The following is an 18642-nucleotide window of genomic DNA, read 5'->3' on the forward strand; positions in this document are numbered from 1 at the left end:
AGGGCTAGTCAGCTTACTGCCTGTATCACAACTACCTTCATCAAGAAAAACAGAAGGATTATTGTCATAGATGACTCCCCTCTGAGGGGAACAAAAAGCCTAGTGTGCCAAGAAGATCCACCCCATAGGGATATCTGCTGCCTTCCTGATGCTCAGGTAAGAGATATTACTAGAAAACTCATTAGCCTTATATTGACCTCTGCTTATTAAGCATTATTATTTTTTCATGTCAGCAGTGTTGAAGTAGAAAGAAAAGTACAAAGGCAGTCAAAGAGGACTTCAGGGCTTTTGATGATTGGTTAAGGAATCAGGGACATAGAATCATTAAAGTTGGAAAAGACCTGTAAGATCATTCTGTCCAGACCCAGCTGATGTGGCTCCAAGGCTGGTATAGCTAGCAGAATTTTGGATTTTTTAATCTTGAGGCCTGCTGGTTTCTGATGAGATGCATTTCAGATGTAAGGGGCTTTTGTGCAGCAATTAGCAGAGCTGATTGATTGGGCTTTAAACTAGAAATGAAGGGGGAAAGGGTAAAGATAGGCTCACCAGTGATAAGCTATATAACAGCACACTAGGCAGATAGGTAGTCTTTGTATCCAGACTTAATCCTTTGAAACAAGAAGTGAACGAGAATGAAATAGTTTGAATGAATATGACCAGATACCTTTTTCAGTTAATTGTGCCTTCACACTTATCAAGAGGAAGTATTGCCTTTCTGATTAATAAAATAAAATAAATTGGTCAGCCTCCAGGAATATGATTTAAGAACACAATTAAGAAAGTAAAATTTTAAGTTACCATTAGGGAATCTGCTTGAGTTGATAATAAGTACAATTCTCTACTCTCTACATGTTAATATTTACAGTTTAATCAGTGTTGAAATCATGAAACTATAAAGTTTTGTTCTCTAGAGGATAACAGTGTGGAACAGTCTCTTGCTGATAACCAGTTGTAAATTTTTTAAGAGGTTAAGTAGATACACTTTATAAACATTTCCAGTCTCAAAGCTCTTCTCTTTATGCCTTCCATCCCATTCCAGAGCTAAAGTGTTGGAAATATCCAAATAATTTTGTCAGGATGATATTTCTGATAAAAGTAGATTTTATTTGCAATTGCGATGGCGGGTGTCCTGCAAACAGGAGCACACCTAAGGATGAAATAGTACATCTTTTGTACCTTGTTTTCTCCATGTCTACCCCCTCCCTTGTTTTCCCATTGGCTGCGTACCCTAGATTCATAATCTTATCAAAGATTTGCATTTGTTAATTACATTCTGTGACACTTCTTGATTCATGTGCTATCTTGTGCCAGTCAGTTGCCTGCCATTTCCAAGATTTCTTAGTACTTTCCTTATCATGTTGATATAGTGATTCCCTTCAAGGCTTCTTCCATTCTGTCCAAAGGCCGCTTCCTTTGTTAAACAAAGAGCAGCGAAGGGGGAGGATGCCAGGCCTTCCTGATGCCTCTTCAGATGCTTCCTTGACTTGTTCTCTGGTTTGATCAATCTCGTGCAGGATATTCTTGCCTTTTGTATGACAAAATATTACATATATATTCACGCTGACTAGACATAAATTGTTGCTAAGTATACATGTATATTGCTAATTAAGTTCTCCTCCTAAAATTTTCTATTAATTGGGTCTTGTCTGTCCAGCATCAAATATTAGTAAGGCTCAGAGGTATTTCAGAAGGCTGGACAGACAGCAGCTACAGTCTTTGTACCTATAACTTCGTCCATTTATCTGATTTCTATGACTGCAAACTACTTCACCTTTATACTGAGCATGCATTCTTGGGAAGGTTCATCTAGAAGATAAGTGATGAAAACTATCAGAGACCCTCCCCAGTGAAGTAGAAAGACCCCTGGAAAGAACTATGCCAGTGGAGACCATGAAAAAAAAATCTTACCTTGTTCTAATGCAGAAATAACATTTGATTCCCACAATAGTAACTCCTGTATTAAAGAAAGAAGGTTTAATAACTTGTAGTAATTCACCTGATGCTTGTGCCCAGAAAGAGAGCAATAAGACAGGTTACTTTGAGAAAGGGAGATGGTGAAGATGCTTCTATTCCTGGCATTTCACTTCTTCAATCTGTGACACTGACAAAAAGGAGAGCAGCCTAAAACAATGCAATTATTTTATGATTTAAATAGTAAAAATCATGCCTTTGAATCTGGTATGCCTTTCAGTGAAAGAAATTGCCTATTAGAATGATCATCCCCTTCCTTTCCAGATGGCAGGTAAGTAGAATGAGGTTTCCCAGCATGATTTTCCTCCTCTTCCCTGTAGGTGATAATCTTCATCATTATGACAAAAGAAAATATATTGAGAATATTTTAGGGTTTAATCATTTAAATAAGTCAACACTGGAACATAATTTGTTTACTAATCCTTCTGAAATATCCATAAGCAAAGATCTCACCTATGCACCATCATAAAGCATTCAGAATTGAAGTTATATGTAAATGGAAGCTTCACAGCAAGAACAATGTGTAGGTGGCTATGGTTGCTGTGAAAGGTGAAAATGGAGACCAATTCACTATAGCAGAAACTCTTATTTCTGCCCAAGGAGAAAAACGAGGATTTCATACATTCCTAATCAGTTCTTATTTCAAATTTCCTATGAAAATGGAGAGAAGAAAATAGCAGAACATACATGAAATATAAGCCATGGAAATATAAAATGTAAATTTTCTCAGAACTTCATCAAAATCATTACTGTTCTCTTGTGGCATTCTGTTCTGACAGGCACAGAACCTCTTGTCATAGACTTCACAGACTCACTGAGTAGAGAATTTCTTTTATGTAGGTCTTTAGCTTCACTGCAGAAGTAGATAGTCTAAGCAAGAGTCGTCGTAGTTGTTTATTATGTTTATTAGTATAAATACGTGGCAACAAAATGCAACTCCAGAAGAGAAAAAGTGTAATTTATTTCTTCAGTCAAAATTAAAAAATTTCTAGGATATGAGTTAAATGTTTAATTTTAATTAGATCTGAGAAAACACCATAGAGTCTGCTACCCCTCCTGAGTTCACATGGAGATCTTGGAGAAACTTGAGTCTGCAGGGCCCCAGCATAATCTCGGAGGATGGGAAGATAAGAGAAAGTGGGATAGGGCATAATCCAAGTATTGCCTCCAGTTGTCCACAGAGAATAAATTAGGCTGTGTTTACATTAGTATTAGTAGTGCAGTGCAACAAAAGCAGCTTTGTAGTGCAAATCAGTTAGTGCTGGGGGCTCGGGGTTCGTACTAACTGCATTTTCAGGATTTTTACTGTGGACTAGTTCTAATTTGAATCCAGCTGGAAAACACCTCCCAGCTTAGTTACATTCAAAAAGAACACAGTTTACCTGCTCTGAGATTTCACTGTGATGCTAACTAGAGCACAGGAGGTGGAAATGCCTGGAGATTGTTTTGGAGTTGCACCCTTGATCTGAATGCATTTTTAATCTTCTTACACAGCCACTGCAGTGCACAAAGAAGGCTGACATTTACACAAGCCTTGTACATACAGGATGGAATCAGCTCCATGGCTAAGCAACAAATGCTCAGAAGACCAGTTTAAGATTGTGGTTTTTTTTTTCTGCATAAAATTCAAATACAAATCTCACTCAATAAGGTAGTTCAAAAGGGTGTTTATTATTCACAATTACTTGCAAAATTAAAAGCAATGTAATTAATATATTCTTGATATTTATTAGTTTTTTTTCAAAGGCAAGGAAGAAAGTTGTGCAAAGTGTGCAAGTTTTCATTCAATTTTTCACAAAATTGATCTAATTCTTAACACCTGTCTGTATTATTAGAATGCCAAGTTAACAGTTTCCTAAATCATCATTTTTTTTAATTGCATCTTAAATATTTTAAAACATTTTGATGTCTACATTGTGTTTTTTTCCTCATAGAAAATACCTTCTCAAAAGAAGGTATTTCATGCATACTACTACACATTTAGAGTTATACACATAGAATTACACATACTTACAAATATATGTATAACCATTTACCTCTTTAGAATCAGTAACTTATCTAAAAGGAAAATACATATTGATCATTTTTTATCTAACAGCATATTCTGTGTTTGTTCTAGATTCATTATTTTCTTTAACAGACATTTAATTAAGTTAAAAAAAAATCAAGTACATAAGATAATAACTTCTGCTTGAAGTGAGCAGTGGGACTATGTTTCCAAAATGATAATTTTGCTTCTCAAAAGCCACAGCTACCTCACTCTACAGAAATATTTACTTCCACTTCTTCATTCCACAGAAGTACAAATAAAGACGAGACTAATTTTTGCGCTTGAGATTGACTGCATAGAATAAAAATGTGTTCTCCTGGTTGTGACTTTTAAAAAATGAACTGTCCATACATGACTCATTTCAAGACTGATGAAGTACAATTACATGTGTGCAGGCAGCCTACAGGCTGTTTCCTATCGGAGTAATCTCAAGGGTCTTTTGAGATTCTCAAACTTCTGTTTCGCCTCCACTTGTGAATGTAGAAAGGCATAGATTCCCTATAGATCCTGCTCTGTCTTCCAGACCATGAATATATGTCCATAAGCCATCTCAGCACTAGATGTTTAATTCTGAGGAAGCTTACTGAACTATCTGATTTAAGCTTCAGTTATAACCAGGGGAGGGTGCACAGCAATTCAGTTAAGCCTGAAGCAAACACCTTACTGCCAGTCAAATCTAGCAGTGTTTACTATAGTGAGATATGTATGTAAAGCACTTTTGAACAGAAATGGGTAAACATCTAAATTTATTTAATATTCAGATATTGCAGGTGTATCTGATTTCTGCTCTGGAATGCTTTGAATTTGAACAGTATACAGATGATTCAGAAATGCATTTTAGTCGTTTTTGTATGTTTTCTTGCTTCTTTTTGTCACTTTAAAAGTCCTTTTTAGTATGCTAAGTGTCTCTTGATAGCACTTTCAAAGGTACTCATTGAAGAATTCTTTTATAAACTTCTGTGACCACATAAGCTTTTTTTCTTTGTAATTTTAACTGTTTCTAACAGAGCGTTCTCAACAAAATGATTTTCAATTCATGTTCTTTTAATAAGGTCAATCAAAATCAAATGTGTGAATTGGATTTACAGTAATATGGAAAAATTATGAGGGAGCTGATAAATTTATTAAAGCACTAGATTTTTTAGTAATTTAGCATAACCATTTGAATTAAGTTAAAATTTATAATCTAACTGGAATTATGAGTGGGGTTGGACTAGATGACTTCTGCAGATCCCTTAGAACCTAAATGAATATCTGAGTAGTCAAATGACTTCAATGTGTAGAATATTTAACACATTAATATATGAATTTCACAGATTTCTCTGTTGCTAGCCACTCATTTCTGTTTTTACAGGTGTAAGAACTATCAACTTTATTTTTTGTGACATTTTAATTAAAGCAGATTTTAGATCATTTTAAAGAATATACAGCTTTTCAATTAAGCCCTATGCAATGTTAACTTTGATTTCTAAAGGTATTTGACTATACAAACACTATTTCATGAATTAAGTGCCACAAAGGTATTTTATGGATGCTTTTAAGAAAATACTTAGCTATAAAAATGTGATATTATAGAGGAATTCTGATGCTTACCTGGTAAATATCTCACAAGGGGCTGGTTTTCCTCTTGAATTTGTACTTCAGTATGCTGCACATTCATGCACTTAAGAAATGAGTTTTTAAAGTTAAGAATGTATTTAGGATCCTTTCTTCTTAAAAAAGACATTATAGAATTGTTTAAATGCTCTTCCAAAAGACATAATAAATACAGATTCTTCTTAAGAAAAATATGACAGCTTTAGTAGACATGACTAATATTTAGACATACAATTTAAATATTTATTTATTATCTCTAGCTTTGGTTTTCATCATGTTGGCAGCAAAGACTCGTATTTTTGACCCTTATAACATTGTTTCCTCATATTGCTTTATCATGAACAGCTACATGTCAGATTGATGCATAATTAATTCTGTTCACCTTCAAGAAATACTTTTCCTTTTTCTTCTTAAATAAGACACTTAAATTAAATATGCAGAAGTAAGTATCTAATAATGGCTTTCAACAATTAGGATAGTGACATTATGGCTGTTTCTTTCTTTCTGTGTCTTATGTTTTTCTTTATAGAGCTCTGTGGAATTCAGAAGCTAAAAATGTGGGATTATGCAGATTTTTTTTTTTTTTCCCCTGTTTAACTTTGCATTATTTAGAAGTCAGAAAACCTACAGTTATTTTCAAAAATATATCTTCTACATTCAGGAACTCTGAAATCTGAAGTTCCTGCTTTCTGCAACTGGGAACGATTGTAAGCTGGATTTTAATGCCTTCATGCATCTGGTCTGACAGAAAACTGATCAATCAATATATGTTTTGTAATTCACTGAATTCTCCTGTTGACAGTTATAGAACAGTATGCTCATGTACTAAATCAATTTTAGTGAATCAGAAACAAAAAAGATAGGGAGTGTTACTGACATTCAGAACATTGAATTCTCTATCAAAGATTCAACATTTTTGGTGCTATATGAAAATGCTAATGTCACAGTCCAGAGGTCTCTGATGAGAGTGGGCAGAATTCATCACCATACGCTTTTTTCCTGTGACTTTCTACATATTCATGTTTGCCCTTGCTTCACATCTTAGATTATCTTTGGAATCACAGAATGAAAAAAAAAAATAATAAAAAGAGAGAATCTCTATTCTGAAAAGAATAGAGAAAAGAGAAAATTCTGCAACAAATGTTTTGGCAGTAGCTTTTCTAAACAATGTTTTATAGCAATGGACAGTTAGTAGTAATAGAAAAAAAAGATGCTTGCACTGTGATCTTCTAGATTGTACTGAATATATTGGGAAAATAATAATTGTTTTACACTATTATTTCACAGACTTTTCTCTGTGATATATATTGTATTTTTCTTTGAAAAGTGTGTAGGTTAAATGAAGAATCTTGAGCATTAGTATCAAAATGACAGAAATAGTCTTTTGTGCAGGTACCAGATCATCACCGGATTCAAACATATATTTCATACTAAATAACTGTGGACAATCCTAAAGGAATTAATATGCTATTAAAACCTTAATTGGAGTCATTAGAAAAAATCTAACTCTTTAAACATAGCTATAACTTTTTTATGGAGGCTCAGTATATATATGAATGTAATGTAAGCATTTTTTTTATTTAGCTAATAAAAATGACTATGAAATAGACACTGATAGTGATAAAGAGAGTAAAGTTATTCAGAAATGACATTGAAATGCATGTTTAGAATGAACAACATTAGGATAGTCTCAAATGTGTGTAGTTGTTAGTATTAACTAGTTTTTTATTGCAAAAGAACGTTGCATTTTTCTGTTTAAATGATTAATAGTATAAGCAAAATTAATCTCCTTTATTAAGCTCCGTTTATAAAAATACCTTTTTTATGGTATGAAAGCAAACATTGAGCTTTTAGTCAATATCAAGCTTATGCACATTTTTTAAAGTTTCACACAATCTTACTGACAGCTCATGTTTATTTTTCATAACACCAAATTGTTACCCTTATTTATCAATTCACTGCTCTTTTTTTTTTTTTTTTTTGTCTTGTGCATCATTCAGTGCATCAAATTTCAACTTCCAGTTAGTCTGTGCTACAAGTTTTTTTCACAGTAGACCTTTGTCTTTACTGCTTTGAAGATCTCTGTCGTTAACAATATTTTGCACTCTACTGATCATTCCATTCTTCCAGTTATACTGTCACTATCTGCTAATTCTGTTCTATAGTAATAGCTCTTACTTTGGCCAACTCTGAATTCCTGGATTTACGAATTATTATTTTCCTAGATTGTATTGAAACTTTCAATAGACAGTTGCAGTTGCTCTGTAGACCTCTTTCTCTTACTCTCTGACTGTCTTTCTTTCCATTCATAATCATATGGGATAACATATTGAAGAGAAATAGTGTAAGATGTCTGTGCTGGAGTTATTTGATTTGTGGTGCAAATAATTTCTTGCTTCATGCCACTATATGATCAGTATTTTTCTGAGTTCTATTTTAAAAGTCCAGTTGGCTTGACTTAGGCACTCACTTATTTCAGGAAAACACTTTTTGTGCATCACAAAAGCAGAAATTTGTATAGTGACTTTTTTTAGGTGATGCCTCACATCCAGGCACGCAGAAGTCAATTGTCACTCCATTCTAAGTCATAAAAGAAACGTCTGTTTTTTTGTTGTTGTTGTTTTGTTTTGTTTTGTTTTTTATATCAGTGACAGCTTTTCTTCCTTGAACGGATTTAAACCTGTTTTAATTACTAGTTTAGTTTACTAGTTTTAATTCTGATTTATGCCCCATATGATCACAACCATAAAGCTCAGTCTGTCTGTTGAGGATTCACTTAAGCATTCATTATGGTTTGTAAAACTCAGAGAATTTAGAAGCATCTTCTCTCAGTCTTTTCTAAAATTTCTTCAGCAGACAAGTTATGCTTTCTTTGGCTCCACTACATAATGCACAAGATATCAGAGAATGCTTTTCGATTTTCTTCTCACTGCCTGAGTCACAGAATCACGAAGTGATTGAAGTTGGCAGAGACATCTGGACCCATCTGGCCTAACCCATCTCAAGCAGGGACACCCAGAGCAGGGTGCCCAGCACTATGTCCAGGCAGCTTTTGAAGATCTCCAAGGAGGAGACTCCACAGCCTCTGGGGAGCCTGTGGCAATGCTCTGTCACCTGCACAGCACAGAAGTGTGGCTAGTAAAGAAGTGTGCTCAGACAGAACATTATGTGTTCTAGTTTGTGCTCACTGTCTCTTTTGCTCATTTATTGGCACTGTGAACTGCAGAAAAGAGCCTAACTCATCTTCTTTGCACATACCATTCTGATAGCTATGTATATAGTTAAGATTCAGTTAATTCATGGAATGTATATGGAAGTTGTCGTGGGAGAGGAAGAATATTCATATTAAGGGATTATATTTTACAACCTTTCTAAAGTATTTAAAGATCCTGGATTCTCAGCTGTTTTTGACGTAGATTGTTTCTGGTTGTTTTACTTATCTATCAGACTGTGTCAAATCCTTCCTATATTGTATTTTTGAATTGTCGCCGTGAGGTTTCAATGTACCTCTTGAGGATCGCACTTCTTCACGCTTGATGTGAAGAGAATTATTTTATTTTCACAGAACGGAATGCTTCAAAAATGATCCTACTCGTTGAGATCCAATAATATAAGATCTTAGAGGAACAGTCAGTCATTCTTACACTAAGATTTATTCAAAGCACTAGCAACAAAGACTTGCTGTGAGTTTCTTGTACACTTCTGCTGTAGATTGTCAGCTCACTGCCAGAGCTACTGTGACCTTGGCACACCTCTGTATTCCCGATGACTGTCATTCTGGCAGCTAGTGTGACATCCACACATTCATCAAACTGCAAAATCATAGAAGCTTGTAAAGCAGATGCTTAGTAGCATGATCCCGCAGCTATTATTTGCAGGGTGGTAGCCGAGACCTGTCACCAGCTATTTGTTAAGGAAGAGTTTCATGGAGCTGCTGTAGCTTGAATATGGATGTAGATTAGAAGTAAGGAAAGAAACAAAATATGAGGTTAGCAGCTAATAGAGATACTTGAGATTGAGACATATAATCCAAATATATATTTTTCAGCTGAGTTTTCCTTCAGAATGGTTAATGAAATTCTTGCAAATAAAAGGGAACGGAGATAGAATTATTCTTGGGAAAAAAAAAAAAGAAATAGATCTGTTTCTTACAGGTTGCTTAGTATACAACTTAATTCTCAACAAGTTATTTCTTTATCTTTCTATAATTTGTACTGTACCAGAAATATCATGGTAAGGATACATTTTCTGCCTTCTGTAAATCCTCTTGCTCAAGTTGAAATGTGACTCGTGATGTAAACTTCCTTACAGTGTGAATTTAAGAAAGATATAATTTCTCTGATTTTTAAGCAACATTAAGCATGTTTTTAGGATTGCCCTGGACTGTGGCCATGACGATTATGCAGTGACTTTCACTGTCTCCTCTCTGTAATGATATTCTTTGTCAAGACAACAGGTATTTTCTGACACCGGCCTAATTTTTTAGTTGTCTGCCTATTGTTTGAAGCACTTCAGTGCTACAGATGAAATTCTAAAGAAAGCTTGAACTTTAACTGGATTGCTTGCATAATTATAGAATATAGTCTCCATCTATATATGCAGCATGACATTAAATTCAAAATATTTAACATCAACTTTGCTTTAAAAAAAAATATAACTCTTCTCAAGGAAGCTGTCATGAAAAACAGGAAATTAGGGGTGCTGTGTAGGGAACAATAATGATTTAGAGTAGTAATAAAAAATAGATGTGAAAACTGATGGATCTGATTTTTCAAAAATATTTGCATGTGTTAGAATAGCAAATTTCACCAGCAGTCTTTTTTTCTGAATATTAAAGAGTTACATAATTATTAAATAGCTTATTCTGTGTAGAACTAGATAGAACTAGACCTCTTCACAGCTGATGGGCATTGTCACTGAAACAAGGAATGGCAAATGCTCCAGCTAGACTTAACATGCAAAAGATAAAAGAAAGATAAAATCATGATGTTTTGATCATTTAAACCAGCTAATGTCTTCTTATCTGATTTATTTGCTAACAGCTGTTTATGCTTGGTAGTACTAGTAATTTAGTTTCATGAACAGTGCACAGGTAGGAGGTACAGGAAGAGGAGAGAGAACTCTTAAGATCTGATAAGACAGATTGCCAAAATTTTTGTTTGAAATGGTGGTATTTTAGAACAGTAATTTGTGATATGATACAAACACTTCTTTAATACTAAGCGTTTTTAAAATAGATAAATTCTGTATCAAAAGAGATAAAATAGTTCCCTGTCTTAGGGACCAAAAGGGAAGACCACAATAAGCCTTTCACTAAGTGCAAAGGAAGTATACAAAATGTAAATCCAAAGAGTAATCCTGAAAGTAATATGTGACTTCACATTTTCTGCTGAATATGGTAGAACTTCGGTTGATTTGTATTTGCAACATCAAGGAAAACATGAGTGAAAGTCTATTACGATAAGTCAGTTTTCCTGATAGACAGCAGTAGATAATATTTGCCTAGGAAATTTGTTATCAACGCATCAGAAAAGCAAAATTTGCTATCTGTTGCTATTAGATGTGGTGTAGCTAGTAGCTGTTTTCTTGTTAAAATTTCTTTTATTCTCAAAAATGCAATAGATCATGTTCCTGTGTGTGTGTTACTGTTTTGTCTATGCATACAGTGCGTAATATATAAAAAACAACATTTATCTCCATTTTAAATTTAGCTTCTTAACGGGTACAAGTATGTATTTGTTAAGACATATGAAAGATGAAAAGCAGTTTAATGACTAAATGAGACATAAGTTTGAGATACTGAGACCATTTGACAGCTGGTCACATCAGATCTAAGAATGAAATCTGTTTTATATAAGGAGATAACAGGATATTTTACTATTAAAATGGTACTACAGTATTACAAGTATTGTTATTTGTAGATGATTTTATGATTCTTCATTGTAAAAGCTACAAGGCTGTAGTTATAAAGTTATAAAAACTATAAAATTGCGAATAGTCATCACCGCTAATCACCATACCAGCTTTTTGCAGATGTTTCACTGACAAGTCGGTCAAATTAACACAATCAGCCAACTTCTAATATCTGCTTCACTTGTTCCTTGGCCCAGGTTGTCTGAAGACTGTCTAAATACACTGGATTTGAGGTTTCTAGCCTATATTCTCTAATTTTCATAGAATCATAGAATCACCAAGGTTGGAAAAGACCTAAAAGATCATCCAGTCCAACCGTTCACCTATTACCAATAGCTCCCACTAAACCATGTCCCTCAACACAACATCCAGTCTTTCCTTGAACACCCCTCCACCACCTCCCTGGGCAGTCCATTCCAGTGCCTGACCACCCTTTCTGAAAAGTAATACTTCCTGATGTCCAGCTTGAATCTCCCCTGCCATAGCTTGAAACCTTTCCCTCTGGTCCTATCACTAACTAATAATTTTGAAGTGATTTTAAGGATTTAAGTGATTTTAAGTGATTTTTAAGGATTTCAACAAAATAATCGTAAAGTGCACATTCTTTTGTAAACAAGATAACTTATTTAAATCTGTATAAAAGTGTTTATCTGTACAGTTATTTTTATTTTTATTTTTTTTTCTGATATTTTGTTTTTGGAACATTTTGCTATTAGATAAAATTAAAATAGCTTTCCAACAGTAATTTATTTGTACCGTATAAACTATGATTTATAAGTAAGTCACAGAGTACTGTAGAGAAAAAACTGCAGCTACCCTTTTCTACTATTATTTTTACATTTTAATGGAGTTTTTATAGATTCTGCCCATTGTATATTCATTACAGATGACGCCTAAGTGAACAGAGAGTCTTTTCTGCTTACCCATATTTAATTTGAATTAGATCCAAATAATGACTTGTGCCCCAATGTGTTCTTACAGTGCACTGTTATCTGCATGTTTATGCAGATCGCCATATGATTTTTAGATCAGTGACCAGCAATTTTCTTCTCTGATTCTGATATAACTTTTTGTCAATATAGGTCAACAATACTCAGTGCTTATAGATGTAGAAGTCAATATAGATAAAATAAGAAGAAAGCCTGTAGTCCTTAAAGTCAATCATATTTACCACTTTCTCTTAATGTGAATTTTAGAGAATGGCACAAGATGAAAATAAGTATATTAATGACTACTGTATGACAATAGAAGTTTTTATCATAGGCATAGTACTTAAGAACATATATTCATATGTGAGAGATTAGATGTTAAAGCTGAGGTAGGTAGTAATTTATTATAAAAAACATTAAATACATAGTTAGCTTTTGTGTGGTAATTTGAAGCTATGTATATGAAACATTGCTGAACAAGGCTCAAAATGCATATGCTGTTATCACTGTAACTTTTATAGCTTTTGGGAGAACGTACTTTGTTTTCTGTGATCATCCACACAAAAATAATATTGAATATACTTTAATGCAAATACATTAGTAAGTATTTTTATTAAATGTAATTTTAATGTTTCAAAGTGTTAAGAGAAATGCCCTATACGGTACATTTTTTTTTTTTTAACGCTATAAATAAGAAATAAAATTTTATAGGCAGAATAAAAGCTCATTGCCATTTTTAGAGCAAAACTAAAACCAGAATTGTATTTTTTGAAAAAATATCAGTATCTTAAATTAGTAAAACTGAATATCAAGGCACTGTCAGGACCTTATTCTGAGAGGATATTATGTCAAAGTGATTGTTTAATAAGTGATGCTTATTATTGATTTAATTAAGAGTTGAGAATAGCACTTAAAAACACATTAACAGTAATCACTAAATGGATTGTATTTTATGTTTTGTATGGCATTTAAAATAATATACCTATCCAACTCATCCAAGTGAAGAGGTACTATTAAAAATGTAATTTGACTGGATTACCACCCTGAAAAGCACTTGAGCTAAATGTTTACTTACCAAATACAGGGGGCTAAGAAATCAGTTATTGTGGTTCAACAATATTTCAATAACTTTTTTTCTTCTTGTTAGGTCTGTTCTTGTTAATTGGAAGTATTTATTTCTGTTTGTATTGACATACTGACTTTGTTTAATGTAGCCCCTTGATTATTATTCTATACCAAAGTGAAATAATAATCTAATGGGTAATGGAAATAGATGAATGCAATGATATACTGTAATGTGGAGCCATGTATTCTCTTTCATGAACAAAATCTGAAGAAATAGGTTTTCATATCAGAGTGGTAGTTCTTGCAATCTGATAGCTAGGAGCTAAAAACAGATCAGAGTACCTCTGAGAAGTTCCATATTTTTTGGACTTCGATAATTAAGTCTTTGGTTTGGTTGGTCTGTTCTCACTTTTGCTAACGTGTGAGCTCTGTCATGGATGGGAATGCATAAGTCCCTTTAATCAAAAGAGTATGAGAGAATTGTTTTATTTTTTCTTCTCCTTAGGACGCATAAATAGAGAGAAGAGTGCTGGCCACAGTACCCCATCAAACTTTGAACTACTAGAAACAGTGTGTGGACTTGGCCATGTTTTTCAGGTGTTCGTGTTCAGCAGGATAGATTTCAAGATTATTACATTAATAGATAGTCTTACAGATAACGGGAAGACATACAAATAGAACAATTAAAATTATGGAAAACAAAACCTATGATTTTAAGTTGCTTCTTCTAGATTTCTAGCTGCTATTTTTTATCTAACACAGAGTATTGCTTTTGATCCAGTTGAGATAACAGCAGAGCATGTTACAAAGGAAAATTTAAAGAATATTAAAAATGAATTTATTGAAATACATTTATTGAAAAATGTATTCCTGTGGTGAATAATATACTTAGATCAAAATAGTCTACTTAATAATACACTTCATGCACAAGGAAAACCACAAGTGTTTTCTAGTCTCTACCACTATATTTTAATATTACACTCATTCTTTCAGTATTTTCCTGGATCCTAGTGTTGACAATTCTAATTTTCATGAAGACTTGGGGAGGGAAGATTGCTAGATCTTATTGCACCCTGATTTCTTGGGTGAGAGTTCATGATCAGGGCTTTTTCCTCCTCAGTCTTGGGTTCATTTTTGTGTGTTTTCTAATTGACAGTCTTTCCTTTTTATTGATTCCCAGGTACATTTTGGAAACTGCAAGGCTATTGCTTATTATATGGGCTCTTAGCTGAGCTTAAGTGAGTAAAGAAGCAAACAAACTGAGCCTCGCCAGAAACAAACTTGGCTGTTCAGGCCAATTCTCTGCCATTTCAAGGAAGATAGTGTTGGCTAATGAACAGAGATCTGGATTTGGAATCTAAATCCTATTATTTCTCAGTATATTCAATTATCTTTGGCAGTTTATTTTATTGACTCTGTATTTATACTTTAATTGGAGTAATAAGGAATACTTTCCTTTATAAAGCATGTTGGCATCTTCTGAACAAACAGTGTTATGATTTCTTAGTAATAAAATAATTCCTTTGGATTATAGGGTCAGTAATTAAAAGAAATGAAATGCCAAAAAAAAACCACCTTTGTGGGCATTTATCTTCTTAGGTGTGTAGTAGAGATGGAAAGGCAGTAGAAAGGCAACTATGGACAACATGTAATGTGGAAACAAGTGTGTCAGTTTTATGCTCTTTAGTGGATTGTGCTAACAAAAACAATAGTTATAGAGGATTGGAATCAGGTTCTAATTAAAACACCACTATGTTGTATGCAGAGGCATTTGATGGTTAGGATTCCACTTTAGTTCCTGACATATGGGGCAGTAAGTAGAGCAGATATTCTGTGTGAGTAGCCCAGTGGCTATAGGGAATCCGTTAAATGGCTTGGCAAGATCTTAACTGTGAATACCTAAAATTTCGGAAAATTCCTCACATGTTATTTAATAATGTTGTAGTTTAAGCATTTTTTTAATGTTTTATGTTCCAACAATTCTTAATTCTTTTGATTGGTGGCTGAACTAACTGATACCTGGTTACATTTTTTTCAAAAAGAATTTCCAGTGAATTATATTTATAATAAATTCCCATTATCTAAAAGATATTCTGCATTCATGTGCTCCTGAGAAGAGACAGAGTAATGCTATTTCTTACTTAAAAAAAAAAAAAAAAAAAAGTACTGAAAAGGTCATTACAGCTGTGTTTAAACAACTCCATCATATTTCAAAAAATGTTCCTATTTATTAACTTTTTTATGTTATTGTTGCCATGGTCTTAGAATTGTGATCATATTTCTATAAAATACTCCACTTATGGTTTGTACCTGAATATACTGCTTATCTTACAGTCTCACTGATTTGATATCGGCTTTTTTTTTTTTTTTTTTTTTTTGCTTGTTTGCTTGGTTTTTAGTTTATTTAGTTACTTAGATGGTGAAAAGGAGATCTCTATAGTTCTAATAAGGTAATCATTGATAGAATTTGTGTGTAAGAACTACCTAGTTTTATTGCTATTTCCAGTCAGTGATCTCTGTCTTCCTCTTCTATGGTATTTTGGGCATAGACACTTCCACTTCATGTCAGATCTGTATATGCTAGGGAAATAGAATATTTTTTGAAAGTTTTGTGGGGACACAGGATTGAATATGTATTCTTTAATGCTTGTATCATCCTTTCACATTGCTTCTGTATTATGCTGTTCTTAAAGTAGATATTCAAAACCATTTAACTCTGTTTGAAGCTTATGGTTCTATTTGAAGTTTTAAGAAGATTCGGAAATTTGAAATAATATAATTATATTTCCAGTTTTTACTTCTTTTGTTTCCAAATCCCTAGGAAGTTCCCTGTGTTGGCTTTTTTTTTATTTTTATTTTTTATTTTTATTTTTATTTTAAGATTGAGGCAGTCTAAACAACTATCTTAGCTTGGACACTTGCTTTTTACAGAGCTAGGTGACTTCTGCAACGTAGATCACAGAGATTAACTGGATGGAGGGTATCAGCTGGCTTTTCATACTGCTGCTGAAATATCAATATAGTACAGCTGATGCAAAACCGTTTGAATCTGACTCAAATCTTGTGGATAGCCACAAAACAAGATAATTGTGCAAATTATGTGAATGTCTATCCACAGGTATCTGCCAAATTTAGTATAAAGATAAAACTGAATAACTTTGTAGAAAATCATCATGACTCTCTGCACAAAGATATTGAGATTTTTGTGGAAACCTTGCAAAAAAAGTACACTATAAATATGCATACATATAAAACCTACAACTCAAAGTCACCAATATTGGACTGTGAAAAGTGGATTTCATGCAAGTCTTCTTTTGTAAAAAAAACTAAATCCATTTCAGTTTAGGCTTAAAAATTTACAGTTTACATGAATTCTGAATATTTTTTTTTCAAACAATTCTGATTCTATTTTTATTCTCTGGGCAATTCATGAGTAAACATTCAATGAAATCAAAATTTAGTTTTAGTATCTTATATTAAAAAAAAAATATTGATTATGCATTTTTGTTCACCAGTCTCTTTCACCTTCTCATGAATTGATCATACAATCTTGTCATTATATGATTCACATGAAGAAAAATATATTAAGGGGTTTTAACTTCATCTACTTACTGAATTATGTATTTCTTGTTGAACTATTAAAATTAAATAAAATTCTTTTTTTTTAAAGGTTGTCCTAGCATCCTTAGTATTTCATAACTTTAAAAGTTTATGGCAAGGACTTTCCACTTGGAGAAAAAAACAGAAGTTCCTTTACTTCATTTGTCATTGTCAAATCAGATAAGACGAACTGAAAATAGTAGAAATGAGTGCTTTACTGATGGTAGTCAAATTACTTCTTTTAAGATTTGAACAGTTCAGATAACCTGTGCTATGTTTTGAAATATATGAAATTTCATTGAAACAGGTCATAAAGCTTGCTTTTGAAGAGTTTGAACTGGAAAGAGGATATGATACGCTCACTGTTGGAGATGCTGGGAAAGTTGGTGATACCAGGACAGTGTTGTATGTGTAAGTACAGAACTTCAACAGTTTTCACTGGAAATTTGCTGCTATATGTTGCTGATTCTGCATCATAATATATCTATTTATAATTATTCTTTATATAATTTGTTTGTATAATGTAAGCTTATATAAAGTGTATAATCATAGAATGGCTTGAGTTGCAAAGGACTTTAGAGATCATCAGGCTCCAACTCCCCTGATGCAGTCAGTGCTGCCAGCCACTGAACCAGGCACCAGATTGGATTGTCCACAAGCCTAGTATTGAAACCCTACTAAGAAAAAAGCTCAGGTTTTCCAGCATTATTGCTATTTTTATTTTTAAGTCAGAAAAACAAGGAATGAATATTGGAAATAGGATAATAGGAGAATAAACAGGGGAGATTTAAAAATGTGATGGGAGAAGACTTAATGTAAATACCAGGATAACTGTATTGAAATTCTCAGTCCTTGCACAAGCTTTCTATACTGTCTAAATTCTCAACTATTAGCACTTATCTTCATTACCCAGAGGTTCATATAGGCTATTCAGTCTAAGATTAATTTCGGGGGAGGGGGGGGAGGGAAGGGTGTGGTATAAAACAAAAATAATTTAATAAAATGTTTTAAGAGCATGATATACATCAAGATGGTATATTTAACAATATACTTTGATAGAAAGCATATTATTTCAAATCAATTTAATCAATCTGTGTGACAGCATAGTTGGTATTTTCAGTAGGGGAGGTAAAAATATGCACTTTATATATACGCCATATTTTGTTTCATTAAAGCTATATAGTTTTATGGATTTTTTTTAATTATTTTTAATTAATGAAAGGAGATATGACAGTGAATTTTATTATTTTTAACAATTATTTTCCAATGTAACCATAATTTCTTGAAAAAATTTAATATTACAATATATGCCTGTTGAAAAGATTAGCTCTGGAAATAGACCGATACAACTTACTGAAAATTGATCTAAATAAATTTAGGCTGTAAAGTTCTTGCTAAACTTATTTCTCATATTTAACAGTGTCTGGCTAGGAACTAATTACTACCCTGACAAGCTAATTCAGTAGTGATAATCATGTGTGAGGTAAAGAACATCTATCAAAATTTCTCCTGCTATTC

The 18642-nt window shown here is 33.1% G+C and overlaps 1 protein-coding gene across 1 annotated transcript in view; it reads left to right on the forward strand.

The window, feature by feature from the left end:
* CSMD1 (CUB and Sushi multiple domains 1) overlaps positions 1 to 18642 on the forward strand; it is a 1002456-nt gene that overhangs the window by 724291 nt on the left and 259523 nt on the right. The window contains exon 11 of the mRNA XM_085217921.1: positions 17432 to 17535. Coding sequence (XP_085074047.1) covers positions 17432 to 17535 — 104 coding nt within the window. The remainder of the gene's footprint in view (positions 1 to 17431; positions 17536 to 18642) is intronic.

Source organism: Meleagris gallopavo, chromosome 2 (genome assembly GCF_905368555.1).
Source record: "Meleagris gallopavo chromosome 2, MGAL_WU_HG_1.1, whole genome shotgun sequence".
Taxonomy (NCBI): domain Eukaryota; kingdom Metazoa; phylum Chordata; class Aves; order Galliformes; family Phasianidae; genus Meleagris; species Meleagris gallopavo.